Source organism: Abramis brama (genome assembly GCF_963993115.1).
Source record: "Abramis brama genome assembly, chromosome: 13".
NCBI lineage: Eukaryota > Metazoa > Chordata > Actinopteri > Cypriniformes > Leuciscidae > Abramis > Abramis brama.
Genome location: NC_139975.1, coordinates 29,051,874 through 29,069,490, shown reverse-complemented (window position 1 = coordinate 29,069,490; position 17,617 = coordinate 29,051,874). Strand labels below are relative to the sequence as shown.

The following is a 17,617-nucleotide window of genomic DNA, read 5'->3' as shown; positions in this document are numbered from 1 at the left end:
GTATCACAATTGTTGCATGATTAATTAACTTTACAGTTATTGAACTGAACTAAATCAACACTGAACTGACTTGAGCTGAATACTAACACTTGGTTTTCTTAGAGCTTATTAACAGCGGAATTTGAATTTGTTACTATTGTCAAGCTGCTTTGAAACAGTCTGTATTGTATAAAGCACTATAGAAATAAAGGTGACTTGACTTGAATGCATATTCAGTACATATATATTTGTAAAATAAACAGAAATTCAAGGGTGAAAATATATTTGTTTTTCAAAACATTGAGATTTGATTTCTAAAGCCCTATTCGCACGGGATAGTGAAGCCTGTGATTTTACTCGAATTTACGGACTTATCTCCCAGATATGATGTCAATGGGTTATTGCTTGGAAATGTCTTGTTGTTATAGGCCTAGCTGTATGATATATCATAAACAGAAAAATGTTCCTTACCCGCGTGCTGCTATACATGTCATCCATATTCATCTAATCATTCTTTTTGTTTTCGCTCTTCTGATGGTTTTCAGCTTTCTCTTTCTGCAAATTGTATAGTTGTATCCTTTTTGTCCATCGTTGGCGAAGAATGGAGGCTGCGTTGGAGTGTTTTGATAGTATTTTGGATGCTGGGTCATAAATGAATACATATTCATGTACATATTCTTCGCCAACGATGGATAAAAAGGCGCACAGGAAACAAAAATCTTGAAAATTATATACGACCCTGCCAAATCCTGGCCAAATCACAGAGATAATAATTTGCACAGGACTAATATTATCATAGGACACCTATTTGGGCGAAATATGGTAGGTCATTTGCGGGGGAATTTTTACTTTACAAATTACAGACATGGCCGATTCACACGGGATTAAGATCACAGACATCCTCCGCAATTATTACAAATGACTAGAGGTCACCAGGTAATAGTTATCCCGTGCGAATAGGGCTTAAGTGAACAAATTAAGTGTAAGGTGTTTTTACACACCATCAGTGTAGGTAATTGGTAAATTAATGTGGTATTTGAATGGCACTGTTTTCCAAATGAAACACAAGTGCTGTTAGTTTTGAGTGATGTGTCTACTGTAGAGAACTGTGTTGAGCGTTTTGAAAAAAGCAAATTTAGTGTAAATCAGAGAATGTGCTTGCACAACTTTGCAGACTTGGTCTGAAGATTAGGTATAGGTAAGGATATTAATACTTTTATTCAGCATGGATGCATTAAATAAAGTAAAGACATTTAAGATGTTGACATTTTCTATTTCAAATACATTGAAAAAAAACAAAACAAAAACACAGTTTCCACAAAAATATTAAGCAGCATAATTTATAATAATAAGAACCATTATTACTAATTGAGCGCCAACAATAATTCATTATAACTAAGCAGCAAATCAGCATATTAGAATGATTGAAAGAGTGATGAAGGATCATGACACTGAAGACTGCAGTAATGATACTGAAATTCAGCTGTGGATCACAGGAATAAATTACATTTTAAAATATAAAAGTTATGTTAATTTATATATATTATATTATTATTATTATTATTATATATATATATTTCTTTTTTATTTTTTTTGTTTGTTTTATCTATTTAAATAATTGCAGCCTTGGTGAATAAGAGACTTTACGAAACATTAAAACAAAATCATACTTTTACATAATTACATTGTATGCTTTTCTGAACACTGCACGTGTCATTTTGTGTGCTCTGGGTGTCTAAAGCAGATGTTGGCTTACTTCTGAAAATGTCACTAGGACAGAAAATATATATAAAAAAATGTCGCTGTGTAACAGACACTTCTGACTGATGCTCTAATTGCACAACACTACCAGCAAATGGACTTCATGTGGAGTGCCTGCAGATCTCTAGTGCTAAAAGGAGTCATCTGGCATCCAGTTCATCTATTGAGAGATAGTTGACATTTCAAGGAGTCCATTTCCTGTGCTGTCTCCAAGTCAATGCGTGGAATAATGTGTTATAAATTAGTGGGAGCCGACAGATTAAATGTGAAATCTCCAGCTATTTTGCTTCTGACAACAGCCCGAGGTTGGACGAGGAGCCTTACAAATGCATTCAGACAGGAGTAAATACTTTGAAAAGAAAGAGGAGGCGTTTAACAGAGGAACAAAGACATGTCTTATATAGGCACTGGGCTGACTGTGTCAGATGGGTACATTAACAGTTAAAGTACTGCACACCTCAGTGCTAAAATGAAAGTTACTGTAGCATTTGTTGTATTGTATTGTATTGTATTGTATTGCAGTGGAAGCTTTAGTTACTGTACGATCCAATACAGATCCCAGATTAGAGGATGATTTCCGGGTGTGTGATTTTAGTCCTTTCCTTTGGCAGCTAGACAGTTTACAGGGATACGGATACACCTTACAGGCCATGTCAGCTGACACCACAATGAGACTGAGTTTGGTGTTTGAACAAGTAAGAGTTAATTAGAGTTCTTTAGAGAAATTTCATTAGAAAGCAAAAATTCTATTTTAAAAGTGGCATGATGCTTTATAAGCATAAAAAACAGACTCAAAAATTGTGGAAAATAGTTTGACTGTAGTTCAGTATATACTGTAAAATAGTGCTGTCAAATCGATTAATCGCATCTAAAATAAAAGTTTTTCTTTACATAATATATGTGTGTGACTGTGTATATATTATTATGGTTATACATACATACATACACACACACACACACACACACACACACACACATATATATATATATATATATATATATATATAATTATTATTATTATGGTTATATATACATACATACACACACACACATATACATATATATATATATATATATATATATATATATATATATATATATATATATATATATATACATATATACTGTACACACACACACAAGAATAAGGCTACATGAGAGGTGGTCTTCATTCCAGATTTCTCTGTTCCCCATTTCTCTATCCCAGCGTTTCCCAACCGGGGTGCCGCCTGGCGAGAGCAGGGGTGCCGTGTAAAAACTCAATCAAACATTTAAAAATGGCTAAAATGTGGGGGGGAAAAAAAGAAAAAAAAAAGAATTACTACCATCAATCTCGGATCGTCAGAAGTCTCTAATAACAACAAATAATGCGCACAAATATATAATAAAAATGCAAATCATAAGTTTTCGGCGTTGAATTGCGGAGGTTGCGCTTGCGCGTGATTTAATTACCGTGCCTCATTCCCAGTGCGTCCACATAAAGCTGCCTATTTTTCATTGTTGCGCTTACGGTCAAATACACACGAAAACATTGTCACAACGTCCGTCTTGCCGCATATTCACATAAACACATCGGTTATGTCCGTGCTACTGTCAACGGTAACGCGTGCGATTAATGTTTTTCAGTTTAACGCATTAAAAATATTTAACGCAATTAAAGCAGCATCCGTTTTTTTCTGTCATCCTTTGGCTAGCGTTACATTATATAATCACGTTCTTCTTCATGCAAATGCTTTTAAACCATGCAAGCGAGAAAATACAAAAGAGAATGCGCTGTCTGTGATGCTGACACACACGACGCACAGAACGATGCGCGCCAGAATCGACTTCTCTTTCGCGCTTTCGCTTTGAGTATCCTCATGAGAGCAGTCTTACATTAGCTAAATAAAGTCTTAAATGAACGTTAAGAGTTGTGATAAAATGGGACGCGTGTGGGATCCACATGTGCAGCAGTGACGAATCAAATAACACTTAATTCATAAAAAGATGCCATTTGAAATATACTGTCTTTATGTTGTTTCTACATTAATTTGGAGATTAACTGTGAAATTATTACATAAAATATATTAAAATCAAGCTATCTTGTGCAATTATAACAAAATGATCCCAATATAAAAACACAAATACACTGAGTGAGCAAACATTTAGGTGAGATTTGCAATGGTAATTGAGCAATGTTTATATATGAATAAAAGCCTTAATTAAATATGTCATCATGTAAAGTGATCTCTTCAGAAGAAATTAATGATTTCCTAGACTTTAAATGGATGGACAAAAAAAAATTGATAATATTAAAAATATCTATATGACAGTAGGCCTATAAGGCAGTTCTTCCCTGTGGTATTGAAAATTGATACATTTCAAGGTATAGTATCAAAGTAGTATCGTGACAACACTAGTGTAGGGTGCCACACATTTTTTACAATTTTCAAAGGGTGCCTTGACTGAAAAAAGGTTGGGAAACACTGCTCTATCCCTTCACCCCATCATGCCAGCTGTAAATGTTTCTCGGTGTATCTCTTCCCTCACCCCTCATACCTCTATGTTTCTCTGGGGTTACACTATAAGGATTGAGTTTATATACACCACTGAGGGACTTACAACTTCCTTGTAAGGTAGTAAAACATGTTGCTTATGTTTAAAATGGAACGTATACCTCATGCTTACACATGGCACAATCCACTTTCCATATTAAGAAACCATCCATTGGTGCATACATTTGTGGTACATTGCATCAGTTGAAAAGATTTCTTTCCTTGTAAAGAATATGCCAACTGTACAAATTTGTTGTATCATCATCAGTAGAAAACCTACAGTATCAAGTGAACATATATATATATATATATATATATATATATATATATATATTGCACACATACTTCTAAGCAAAATATATCTCATCCCATATTTCACATGTACATATATATATATGAAGAGTTCGGATGCAAAAGACTGTAAGAAAATTTCAGATGGCACTTAGAGGCTTTTGCATCTGAACTCCATCCATATATATATCCATCCATCAAGATGTGTATACATTTTTGGTCAAGATCTTGTATTGTCAATGCAAGAGTCCAGCACTCTGTAAAGTCTCCTCCAGCACGTCCCAAATACTTTCAATGAATTTAAGCTCTGGACTCAGAGGAGCCGATTCATGTGTGAAAATGATTCTTCATGCTCCTCACAACCATTTTTTCACAGTTTGAGCCTGATGAATCTGGACATAGTCATCCTGGAATATGGCCATGATGTGTCTTCCCTACATGATTGTTTGAGAAATGAAAAGCTACACACTCCATCAAGTAGGGTTAAACGAACTGTTGCCAAACATACAACACGATAGAAACATAATAATGACTGCAATAATGATCCAGTCATAGACTCTTAAGCATTTGCCTATTTAAATCCAAACAGCAACTTTTTGGCCAGGGAGTGTGTATATCAGATGAATTCCAACATAACAATCTGTCAATATTTTTCCCTTTGAAAACTGCTTGTTTTGCTGCTTCTATTCTGCTCTTCTATTTGCGATTCCACACAAAAATGGACAGTATTGCTTGTTAATGTATTCATTAAAATTAATAAAATGGATATTACAGCACCAGAGACCATTTCCACTTGCACAATAATTACATTCCTCCATTTTCGTCCTCTTCTAATTATCCATTTGCTAAGCATTGCTAAACATGTAGGTTAAATGGACCTGAAGAAACTGCTGGCTATTCATGGAACTATGCTTATATTCTGCTGGAAGTTTCCTTATAAGTGTTGTAAAACTGTGGAAACCTTTGAAGGCCAAGTATATCGTATCCACCCATATATGCTGTACTTATACGGAGGAAATTATGATATGCTCTATAAACTTGTTAGATACTTAATAATTGGATACTTAATAATACTTAAAATATCATTTAAATTACAGCGCAGGATAACATAAGCACCCTTGAAAGGTTGTACCATCAATGAACGGCCACAATATACATTATATGTGAGTGGTGGTTCTGATAAAGAGCCGTGGCTGGAATGATGCATCCTAATAGAAGGATGTAAAATTATTTGCTTATGATTTTATGTCTGAGCTACTACAGTATCTGCTGACTGTTGTAGTATCAGATCGGTGCACATGCTATTTATAAACAAGGAGGAGGGATATTCTCATTCTAGAGAGCATTTTATTGGACAGAAACAAGTCTATGTGTCCCCGCAGAAAAAGATGTTATCAATATTTTAGGGCTGTTTTAAAAGCATATATATCTGCTTCAATTACATTTTGTCATTTTATAGGAGCGTATAAATGACTTCAAAGTAAGCAGAAATGGATTAAATGCCACAAAACTCTCATTTGGATTTTATGGAATCAAGGTCAGGAGCTCTGTGGTTCTCAGCATTTGTTGTTTGTGTTTTATATTTGCCATATTGACCATGCATGACTATAAGCACTTTTATAAAAGAAAAATCTTTTTCTCTTTGTGTATCTGTGCATGTGGATGTGTGTTTTTGTGTTTTAGAGATGGGGTGGCATGACTGAGATTGTGAGGACTCACCGAGTTGGACGTCTACAGTAGTCGCCTGTCTCTCTGATGGGAACAAGACTTTTGGTGGTCTGGTTGTTAGAAGAGCTGCAAGACAATAAACACATTAGCAATTGGGCACTGAATGAAATATTTATCTCAATAACTCAAAACTACATCCTCTTTGCTGTCTAGTCCATCTAAAAGTAATTTATACATTTGGCAGATGCTTTCTCCAAAGCAATTTAGGGCCCTATTGAAGAGCGGCATGTCTTGAACGCTGTGCAATTCAGTACGTTTTACATGTAAAGTCAGTGAACTCTCAGAGAGAGAGAGAGAGAGAGAGAGAGAGAGAGAGAGAGAGCAGCGTAGTTATTAACTCGCTAGTGAGAAATGTCAAGTAGCTTTTAAGTTGTTAAACTATTTTACTGCTAAAATTGTCAGAGCAGCGCTGACAACACGTTTCTGTGCGAGTGTGTGTCCGTGTGTGCGTTTGAGTGGGAGAGAGAGCAGGAGAAAGAGAGTATGTGCTTTCCGTTTATAATTAAAAGTAATTTTGTGGCAAAAAAAAACATGGAAATAATTTGATCCTATTGTTTACTATATTTATTTGCTTGGTCATTGTCATTGTGGGTTTTGGTTCTTTTGCTGTTGTAGGCTGTAAGAACCTTTGAAATCATTTGGCGGAGTGATATGGACATGTAATGCAGTCAAGACCTGCCTGAAATTACTTTAGCCATGCGTTTCCCTGAAAATAACTGCACACCTTAGAACGTTCGTCAACCAATCAGATTCAAGCATTCAAAAGCCCCATACACATACTCACATAAAGTAATATACTGTACTAATAACAAATCTCAGTCTGGTTGATTATTTATATCATCAACAAATGTAAACTATACTATTGCCCATGAAGTTCTACACTGCTCAATGTGGACTAGAAGGCAATAAGGTATTATAAAGATTAATATTATGATTTTTTGCAATGCTGCTTTGAAACAATGTGTATAGAAATTAAATGAAAAAATATGTTAACCAAGCGCACAGTAAATAGAAACATGGATAAATGTCAATGTTTTTTGTATGATTTTGTTGCCACCTGAGTTTGAAATTGGAATCACCGCTGTATGCTACTGTCCACTGAGCTAATTTTCAGGACAGACAGGCTCCGTTCCTTGAGGTCACCTTACAAGCAGAGTTTGAGTTCATTATGTGCTATATAAATGCTTATCCTTTCGGTACAATCTTGTCTCTCTCTATTGTGCAGAAATACTGCAAAAAGAGAGAGATGAGGTCGAGACCCTCATCCATCTTGAGGGGGCAGCTGCCGCTTTAGCATGCAAATGAAAGCTATCATTCTTATCAACAGAAGACCGGACGGTTCACCAGACCACCCTTTCTGCATCGACACGTCTTTATCAGCTCACACTCCTTTTACATCTCAAACCCTTCTTCTCCTGCAGCTACTCTGGGATCAAACGCACACGCCGGTGAGCAGATGTCAGTTAATGTCATGTCAGTAAAGTTTAGAGACATTTGTGAACCCCGGTGATATGATACAGTGAGAATGTGTTTATTCAATACTTGTGAACAGGACTGGCTTTCTCCACTCTCTGTATTTGTACAATGTCTCTGGAGCAATGCAATTAGTTACAATGATGCAAAAACCACGGCACAATTTATTTTGCTGACTTCGGATTTTTCATGGGCAGAATTACTTTTTAACAGCTCCCCTTATTAACAAATAAAATGTTAGGAAAATTAAGTCCTCTTGATGTTTAGATTACATTGTTTGAATGTAACTGGGTCTGCTGGGTAAATAAATCTTAGCTAAATCTCTGTAGCATACTATCATTAGCCTCTGGCAAACTGAGTTTAGATAAAAACTACCCTAACTATATGCCTTGAGCTGCTAAAGGGACTAACATGCTATCTGAACATGATTTTAGGAGCGTCTGAAGGGGCAATAGCCGGGTCTCTTCGTGCAGCTCCAAATGTTTTAGATGCAGAAGAGTAAAGTGAATTCATTTAGAATATCTATGGGCCATTAAAGGGATAGTTCACCCACAAATGAAAATGAGCCCATGATTTACTCACCCTGCAGCCATCCTAGGTGTATATGACATTCTTCTTCAGAAGAATACAATCAGAGTTATATTAAAAAAATGTCCTGGCTCTTCCAAGCTTTATAATGGGTGTACTTTTTTGGAAGTCCATGAAAGCGCATCCATCCATGATAAAAGTAATCGTCCACATGGCTCTGGTGGGTTAATAAAGGCCTTCTGAAGTGAAGCGATGCGTTCGTGTAAGAAAATATCCATATTTAAAACTTTATAGACTAAAATAACTAGCTTCCGGCAGACGGCCGTACGCATCGATTTACGACAAAAGAATAACCCTTGAACTTGATGCACAATGTAATGACGAATGCGGTTGCCCAGCCCTGTTTATTTGAACCGCGAGAGGCGTCAAAGCTTATGTTACTCCTACAGCCTACTTCATTCATCGTCAAGTGTTACTCTTTTGGCGTACGGCCGTCTGCTGGAAGCCAGTCATTTTAGTCGATAAAGTTTTAAATATGGATATTTTTCTTACATGAATGCATTGCTTCGCTTCAGAAGGCCTTTATTAACCCCCCAGAGCCGTGTGGATAACTTTTATCATGGATGGTTGCGCTTTGATGGACTTCCAAAAAAATATACCCATTGACTCCCATTATAAAGCTTGGAAGAGCCAGGACATTTTTTAATATAACTCACGATTGTATTCGTCTGAAAGAAAAATGTCATATACACCTAGGATGGCTGCAGGGTGAGTAAATCATGGGCTTATTTTCATTTTTGGGTGAACTATCCCTTTAAAAGACAAGCTACAATGCTACAGTGCACAGAATTACAGCACTAAAGAAAAATCTTAAAATTCTTAAAATTTTCTCAGAAAATGAGCACAAAGTCAGAACAAATGGCAGATCCTGGCAGAGGTGATATAGACAAGGATAACCCGGCTCACCCGTATCCGTTTCATTGGATTGTGCCGCTTTCCGTTCCACCCACCCCTCGCGTTTTTTCCCTAACAGCTCCCTGTGCAATACTTCACCACCCCCTCTCACTTCTGCTGCTATCTGTGTGTCTGGCCAGAAGAAAAGCCTGCTAGAATCTTCTAGAATCCATGTTAGCAACGCACCATTCAAGTTAATTAAATCACAGAATAAAATACACCAGGTCCAAAACAATATCCTCTGACAAACAGTTGCAGTTTTACCTGGTCTATTAAAAAAGTCTACTGTCAAAAGATTAAAATGATCAATGATTATTTGAATGTTTCATTGTAGTTAATGCATTGACACAAAGTTCTTCTTTAAGATAAGAGAATATGTGAGAAGGGTGAAAAAATGTAAAATGAAAAGCGAAAGAATCAGGGTGAACAATTTACATTGATTACACTTGTAATAAACTGTAATTATATATAAAGAAATTAAACCGAGGCAGATTCTGCAGCAACATCACTCTTTTCTCTCAAACATGCAAAACAGATTCTCTATATTGATATTCAAATATTCTATATACAAACACTGGAATATACAAAAACTAGACTTTTTGCAAACTTGCAATAATCAAATTAGTCAAATAGCAATGTTGGTTTCTCTCTGTGTGAATAGATAATTTATGTGCAATCTGCGTCATGTTTTACTTTTCTGCATCACATTTATTAAACAAAGGGTCAGTATGAAGATCACTTCCAATTAAAGCACAAGCATACCCAGTATCCTGTTTGCTTTGGTATTTGTGATAACAGAGTTTCATGCAACTTAACCATAGCAAAAATTGCATCGGTCCCCCTCAGGAAGAGCTTAAAAAAGTTTAACTAATCGTCTGTGAGTCTTTGCCTGCAGTTAAAAAAATATCTATTTTTGGATATTTCACAGTGTGAAAAAAGCTTCTCTCAATTGAAAATTGCTCAAATGCTAAAAGCATCAGGCAGCTGATATTGTAGCTATTAAGATTCAAATACAAATCACAAATAGCAGGACTAACTATTGATCTTGCATGTTTCACGTCTAGCAGGATCTGCCTACTTTGAAGTGTTCTGGCAGTGGTCTTACTGAGCAGACTTCAGACCCACTCCAGGAGTGAACGTGTGACAATGGATCTGTATCCAGCATCACATCTCTTTGTCCCTGGCTGATGCCTCTCTTTCACAAGTAAGCACCAGCTGTCCTTGAAGGTCTAGACACCTGACCCTGCGCATCTGGACCCATCACTTCCCATCCACACCCTCACTTCCTCTCACACACTGAGGACATTGTGGCCCTTCTGCGGATGCCTCCATTCCCCAATGACACTTCCATCCCTTCCATTAAATATACATCTTCTAACCACTTCTTATCCCACTCTGCCTAACTTGCTTCTTCTATGCTTCTCAGAACATTTACTTGGTGTAGGCAAACATGTCAATTTCCAGTTGTGATGCAAATACACTATATGGACAAAAGTACTGGGTCACCGGAGCATTACACCAACAGGGACTTTAAGGATATTAATAACATTAATATGGAGTTGGTCAGCTCTTTGCAGCTATTTCAGCTTCAACTCTTCTGGGAAAGCTTTCCACAAGATATTGGAGTGTTTCTGTGGGAAATGTGTGCAGGCCATTCAAGTTATTCTACACTACACTCATCCAACCATGTCTTTATTGACCTTGCTTTGTGCACTGGGGCAAAGTCATGCTGGAATAGAAATGGCCCATCCCCAAACAGTTCCCACAAAGTTGGAAGCATCACATTGACTATAATATCTTTGCATGCTGAAGAATTAAGATTTCCCTTCACTGGAACTAAGGGGCCAAGCCCAACCCCCTGAAAAACAGCCCCATACCAGTATCCCTCCTCCACCAAACTTTACAGTTGGTACAATGCAGTCAGGCAACGTTCTCCAGGCATCCGCCAAACCTAGAGACGAGTTTCCACTGCTCCAGAGTCCAATGGTGGACTTTACACCCTCTATTCAACGCTTGGCATTGTTCTCACATTGATGTGAGGCTTTCATGCAGCTGCTTGGCCATGGAAAAACATTCCATGAAGCTCCCACCGCACAGTTTTTGTGCTGATATTAATGCCAGTGGAAGTTTTGGAATCAGCAGAGCATTGCCGACTTTTACACACCATGTACCTCAGCACTCGGTAACCCTGCTGTGACTTTACGTGGTTTTCAAATTTGTGGCTGAGTTACTGCTGTTGCTAAATGCTTCCACTTTCCAATAATACCACTCACAAACAGTTGACCATGGAATATCTAGCAGGGACGGAATTTCAAAAGTGGTAAAGGTGGCATCCTATCACAGTACCTCGCTTAAATTCACTGAGCTCTTCAGAATGACCCATTTTTTTTCCATAAATGTTTGTAAATGCAGACTACATGCTTTATTTTATATTGTACACCTGTGGCAATAGGTCTGACTGAAACACATGAATTCAATAATTAAGCAGTGGACCCTAATACGTCCTAATACCTAATGCATCTTACTAGTAGAGAGATTAATTGTCTTATATTTCTTTATAAATACACAACTTTAAAAACTCACAAATCCAACATTAAAGCAGTTGGTAATAATAAAATACAGGGCAAACTAGTTTCTTATATATTAAGTTGGTGAATTATGAACTTCATTTCACATTATGCAATGAAACATGTTGGCTTGGTCCATTAAACACTTTATGCATAATTGAGTTATTTACATAGACTTCAGATCAAAACAGAAATTGAGGCTCATCAAGGGTATTTTTTCATGGCCACAGAAAAATGATTATTTCTTAGCGTGTACAGAGCTTAGAGCGTGTGGCAAGATCAGGAATCGTTTAAGTGACATTAATCTGCAAACAGAATCAGGGAACTTGTGTATTATAAAGTTTTATTAACTAAATCATGAACACATAACTAATCTAAACAAACACATACACACAAATCACCCACACATGGGAAATGGAAACAGGCAATCGGATGGTCGGATGAATTTCTGGCATGTCAGAAATTTTGGCCGCTTCTCATGACTATATTGCACAGTTGAAGTAGAGCTACGAACCGGTTGCCCTAAACTCTGTGTTTTACCTTCACTGCGCCTGCGTGAAAACAGAAGTTTAACCATTTCATCTTTAATGCAGCAAGAAAGAAAACAAAAAGAGGGAGATCTTTAAGTTCTGTAGATCTAGCTACAAATTACTGTTGCTTACCTCCAGTTTGTGTTGTAAAATGGTTAAACCATATTAAACCCATGTCTTCCAAGCCACCTACGATGTAGCTACAATGCCTCTTTTATTAATTTCTTAAATGATCATGTTAAACAAGCTGTTTTTGAAATAAAGCTGTTTTTAATTTTCATTGATGACTGATTATTACAGTGTTCGGACATAGACTGTTAATAATCTTAATTATAGGCCTTTAATTCATTGTAATCGACCTAAAGGTTTTTAGACAATTTTCAAAGAGTAGGCCTAAGCTTCTATCTAATCTTTGCAGCATGTCGGTTATGCGGGGATACGCTATAAAGTTATGCGTTGCAAATTAATTATAATAGCCTATACATTTAATAATGAAAGTAGGCTTTCCCTAATAATAATACAATAGTACAAATAATAATTGAATACATACATTGGAAATGCTAAATACTCTTGATATTGATAGCTGATGCTTGTTTTGACAATATCTCTGGATACACAATATCATGGTCTATTGGCGCAACCCGGCACGGGGGTTTATCACTCATATTTCACACATATAGGGCCCTATCTTGCACCCAGCGCAATTGACTTTGTACACCGACGCATGTATCATTCCTATTTTGCAACCGTGCAAAGCGCGCTTTTCCCTCCACAAAAGCACGTCGCTAAACTAGGGAATGAACTTGCGCTCCCTGGGCGGTTCAGCGCAAAAAAGGAGGCGTGTTCCGGCGCAAACGTTCCTTCATGCTATTTTGCAGGTTTAGAAAACAATTGCGCCACTAACCAGGAAAAAATAGTTTAAAGTCAGTGGCGGGTTGCGCATGTTATTCATATGCTATTTTAAGGGCGCATGCTTGGCCATAATCAATGTAGCGTGTGCACAACGCGCATACACTTTGATTCTCTCATCTACACAGAAGCAGCAGTTTTCATTTTTGCAAATCATATATTATTACGATAGATAGATAGATAGATAGATAGATAGATAGATAGATAGATAGATAGATAGATAGATAGATAGATAGATAGATAGATAGATAGATAGATAGATAGAAATATAGATAGACAATTTGTTATAATAGCATACATCTAGCTTACACATTTACCCAAATTATCATACGCCTTTTTAACCTAAGTTAATTTGGGTGGGTTTCTCCATCCCCAACGTCCCTGACGAGAGCGTTGCTCTCCTCGGCTGTGAACCGCTCCTGGCGCGCGCCTGGCAAATCCGCCGTTATAATAGGAATCCGCTTTAGAACAAAGCGCGCCTGCTCTTAAAGGGAATGTGAGATGTCGCTCTGATTGGTTTATTTCACGATACGCCCAAACCACACCTATGAATAATGAAGCTACTTCAGACCAACCCATTTTAGATTTGCGCCTGGCGCAAGAGTCATTTATCCCGCTGGGAAAATAGCAACAGCGCCAAGACCCGCCCACAAAGTTACTTGCGCTTTGCGCTTTGACACTTGCGTTTCAGATCGTTAAAATAGGGCCCATAGTGTGAGGAGTCAAGTCGCAGCTCGATGATTGGACCATATAGTGTGAGCACATAAAATGCGAGCTTTGGCTTGACAGTACATCGCATGCGATCTACTCGTTCAGTGTGAGTAGGTAACCTTGCTGAAATCACAGAGTGTAAATCAAACCCTTAACTGTTGGTTTTATCATACAGCATGCAAATAAATAAAAACACAAGGAAACAGGGTAATACACGGGAACTAAGCAAACTCATACAACAATGGGCAAACCACAAGTGAAACATAAGCACTATATTCACATTCAACTGAGCTAAACAAGATAACAAGGGGGAGTGGTTAAATGGGAAACACCTGGAGAACTAAATCAACATGAAAAACTACACAGAAAAACACACGTCAGGAAATAACATAAAAGTCCACAAGCACACAGGGAATATATGACAGGTACACTGTCACAGTAACGACATACCTTTAATTTTCCCAAACTGATTGCTCACTAATACCCCATCCCCTTACTCTTATATTTATGTCTTTTATGCAGTATTCCGGTTTGAAGATGAAAGGTCACTTTTTTGGACTTTTGATTGTGGCAGTCACCAACAACAGCGAAGATATGAGAAGAAAATGCACAAAAATGTCAGATTTAGAGGATATCATGTTTACTTCTTGTTAACTACCTCTAACAACACTCTTGAAAAAATTAGTCATGAATATTAAAATCTTCAGCATGTCAAACCGATTGTACATTTTTTCAGTGATGACATTCCGGTTTACTGTACATCTGCACTGTGACTTTTAAGAAAAGTGCGGGTAAATTACATGACTGTGTAGTCTCCATTTAGGAAACATTATGATCAGACTAAACCGAAACTCCTACGCAAAGCCCCTTGCTTGTGCGGCAACTGAAAATAGCCCATGAAAAGCTGCTTATGCAATTGTAGATGTGTGGTGCACCCTTGAGAGCATCTCCCCACCGCTTCCAAATCCAGCCCAGCCAGCTGAACTACGGGCGCTCACTGGAGCATGTGGGGGAAGAACAAATGGGAGAAAATTTTGGAAATGCTTGTGGGATCTGGGACCCAATCAAGAATCAAAATAAGATGCAAGTACAAAAAAGTACAAAAGAACTGCTCAAACATGTGAACTGCCTGAAGAAATCATTCCAGCATCCAGTAGAAAAGGGAAAGACAACAATGAATGTACAACAGGCCTGGCACAACCCAGTCTTACAAGAAGTCGTAAAGAATCAAGTGGACGACCTCTTACCCAAGGAAAACCAATGAGCACAGAAAGGGTTCAGCACATTTGACCCACAGGAAGATTAGCACATTCCCCTTCCGCAAGGAACATTTCACTTCCCTTTCTATTTCTTGCTGTGAAAATGGGAAATCAGCCCCCATGCATGTTCAATTCAACTCAAATATTTGTTTCGCCCTTTTTAAATCTTTTTTAAAGCTTTTGCAATAAACATTGGATATTGCCACATTTTCCATCTACAGTTGTTATTGCACACATTCAGCATTTCATCTCTGTGGAAGCCGACTTTGCTGTATCATTTATTCTACATCTCAGTGTTGTTGCATTGGGATTGTGTAGAAATGTGGCTTTATAGAGTGGACTGCATGCCATCTTCTGCTGAGTGCAGCTGTTTCATACTCACCGACTAAACTCTTTTCACCGACTAAACTACGGCCCACTCTTCTGAAAAGAGTCTGAAAGCATAAGGCTGATTCAATGCTCATTTTCTCAAGAGTACGGCAGTATTTTTATGATGATGAAAGGTCATTCCATTTGAAATTATGCTTTGCAAAACAACACATTCAACAATAAAAGCTTGGGACAGCAGCTGCAGAAATGCATGATTTAAACTGTTTTTTTTTTCCCCTGTGCTTGAAGCTTGAGCTTGAGTTAGACAGACCGATTTGCTAACAGCACAAAAAGGAGTGTGTAAAACCTCCTGACCATGGTAAAATCACTGTAATCACTGTAATTCTGGACTTGACTTACATTGCAAACATAAATGAAACATTATTAAGAATAATGAGATTAAGGGCCCTATTTTAACGATCTGAAACGCAAGTGTCAAGCGCAAACCGCAAGTAACTTTGTGGGCAGGTCTCGGGCGCTGTTGCTATTTTCCCGGCGGGATAAATGACTTTTGCGCCCGACGCAAATCTAAAATGGGTTGGTCTGAAGTAGCTTCATTATTCATAGGTGTGGTTTGGGCGTAACGTGAAATAAACCAATCAGAGCGTCATCTCACATTCCCTTTAAGAGCAGGCGCGCTTGTTCTACAGCGGATTCCTATTATAACGGCGGATTTGCCAGGCGCGCGCCGGCAGCGGTTCACAGCCGAGGAGACCGACGTTCTCGTCAGGGCCGTAAAACACAGAGAAGTGACGTTGGGGATGGAGAAACACACCCAAATTAACTTCGGTTAAACAGGCGTATGATAATTTGGGTAAATGTGTAAGCTAAGATGTATGCTTTTATAATAAACTATCTATCTATCTATCTATCTATCTATCTATCTATCTATCTATCTATCGTAATAATGTATGATTTGCAAAAATGAAAACTGCTGCTTCTGTGTAGATGAGAGAATCAAAGTGTATGTGCGTTGTGCACACGCTACATTGATTATGGCCAAGCATGCACCCTTAAAATAGCATATGAATAACATGCGCAACGCGCCACTGACTTTAAACTAGTTTTTTTCGGTCAGTGGCGGAATTGTTTTCTAAACCTGTAAAATAGCATGAGGGAACGTTTGCGCCAGAACACGCCTCCTCTTTGCGCTGAACCACCCCGGGGAGCGCAAGTGTATTTCTTAGTTAACCGACGTGCTTCTGTGGAGGGAAAAGTCCGTATCTGTAAATATCACTATGGTAACTATGTAACCAAACCCTAGCAACCATTTAGAACATATAGAAGTCATATTTCAGCTCCACAACATCGTACAGATATGGTTGTTGGCTCATATGCAATCTGTCATGGTCACTGTCTTCACTACATGTCCCATCATCCTCTTCAGTTCCCACATGCACACTATCAGCCATCACCTATCACCTGCACGTTATCAATCACCATGGACACTAATGATCTTCACACCAGTCTGTCTTTCTCTCGTCATCTTCTGTGTATTTAGTTCATGCCTGTCTTCAGTTTAGTGTCCAGTATTGTTTGTGTCGTATGTTGGCTTATCACGTTTGGAATAAATCCTCTTGTTATTTGAATCTGATTCATCTTCGTCTTCATTTGGGAACCGAGCGTTACACAATCATGTACAACACCCTAGCAACCAAGTGCCGAGTTTTGCTACTGCAAGCACCACTCACGTTTTCTTCAGGAAATGTACAGTCTAGTTTTTTTTTATGTTGTTGTTTAACAGCAGAGGCTCTGTTTTGTTTGCATGTTCAGATATTCATACAATAACATTTTCTGGGGGCCATGAAAGTTTTGGGAAAATTATCAAAATGCTGATGGGGAAAGAGTTATTATAGAATTCAGAGTATGAAGCATATTTACAAGAGCTAAAAAATGCGGCTCATCGAATCATAACTGTTCATGAAAGCAAATTAGCCCAGTTTGACTTTCAACCTTATAAAGACATTAAATCTGTTTTTACAAATAAAGCTGTTTTTACTAACCAAGCAATTTTTACACTTTAT

The 17,617-nt window shown here is 37.8% G+C and overlaps 1 protein-coding gene across 1 annotated transcript in view; it reads right to left on the bottom strand.

Annotated features, from left to right (window-relative positions):
* il1rapl2 (interleukin 1 receptor accessory protein-like 2) overlaps nt 1-17,617 on the bottom strand; it is a 47,410-nt gene that overhangs the window by 22,773 nt on the left and 7,020 nt on the right. Inside the window, exon 2 of the mRNA XM_084133717.1 lies at nt 6,285-6,359. Coding sequence (XP_083989843.1) covers nt 6,285-6,359 — 75 coding nt within the window. The remainder of the gene's footprint in view (nt 1-6,284; nt 6,360-17,617) is intronic.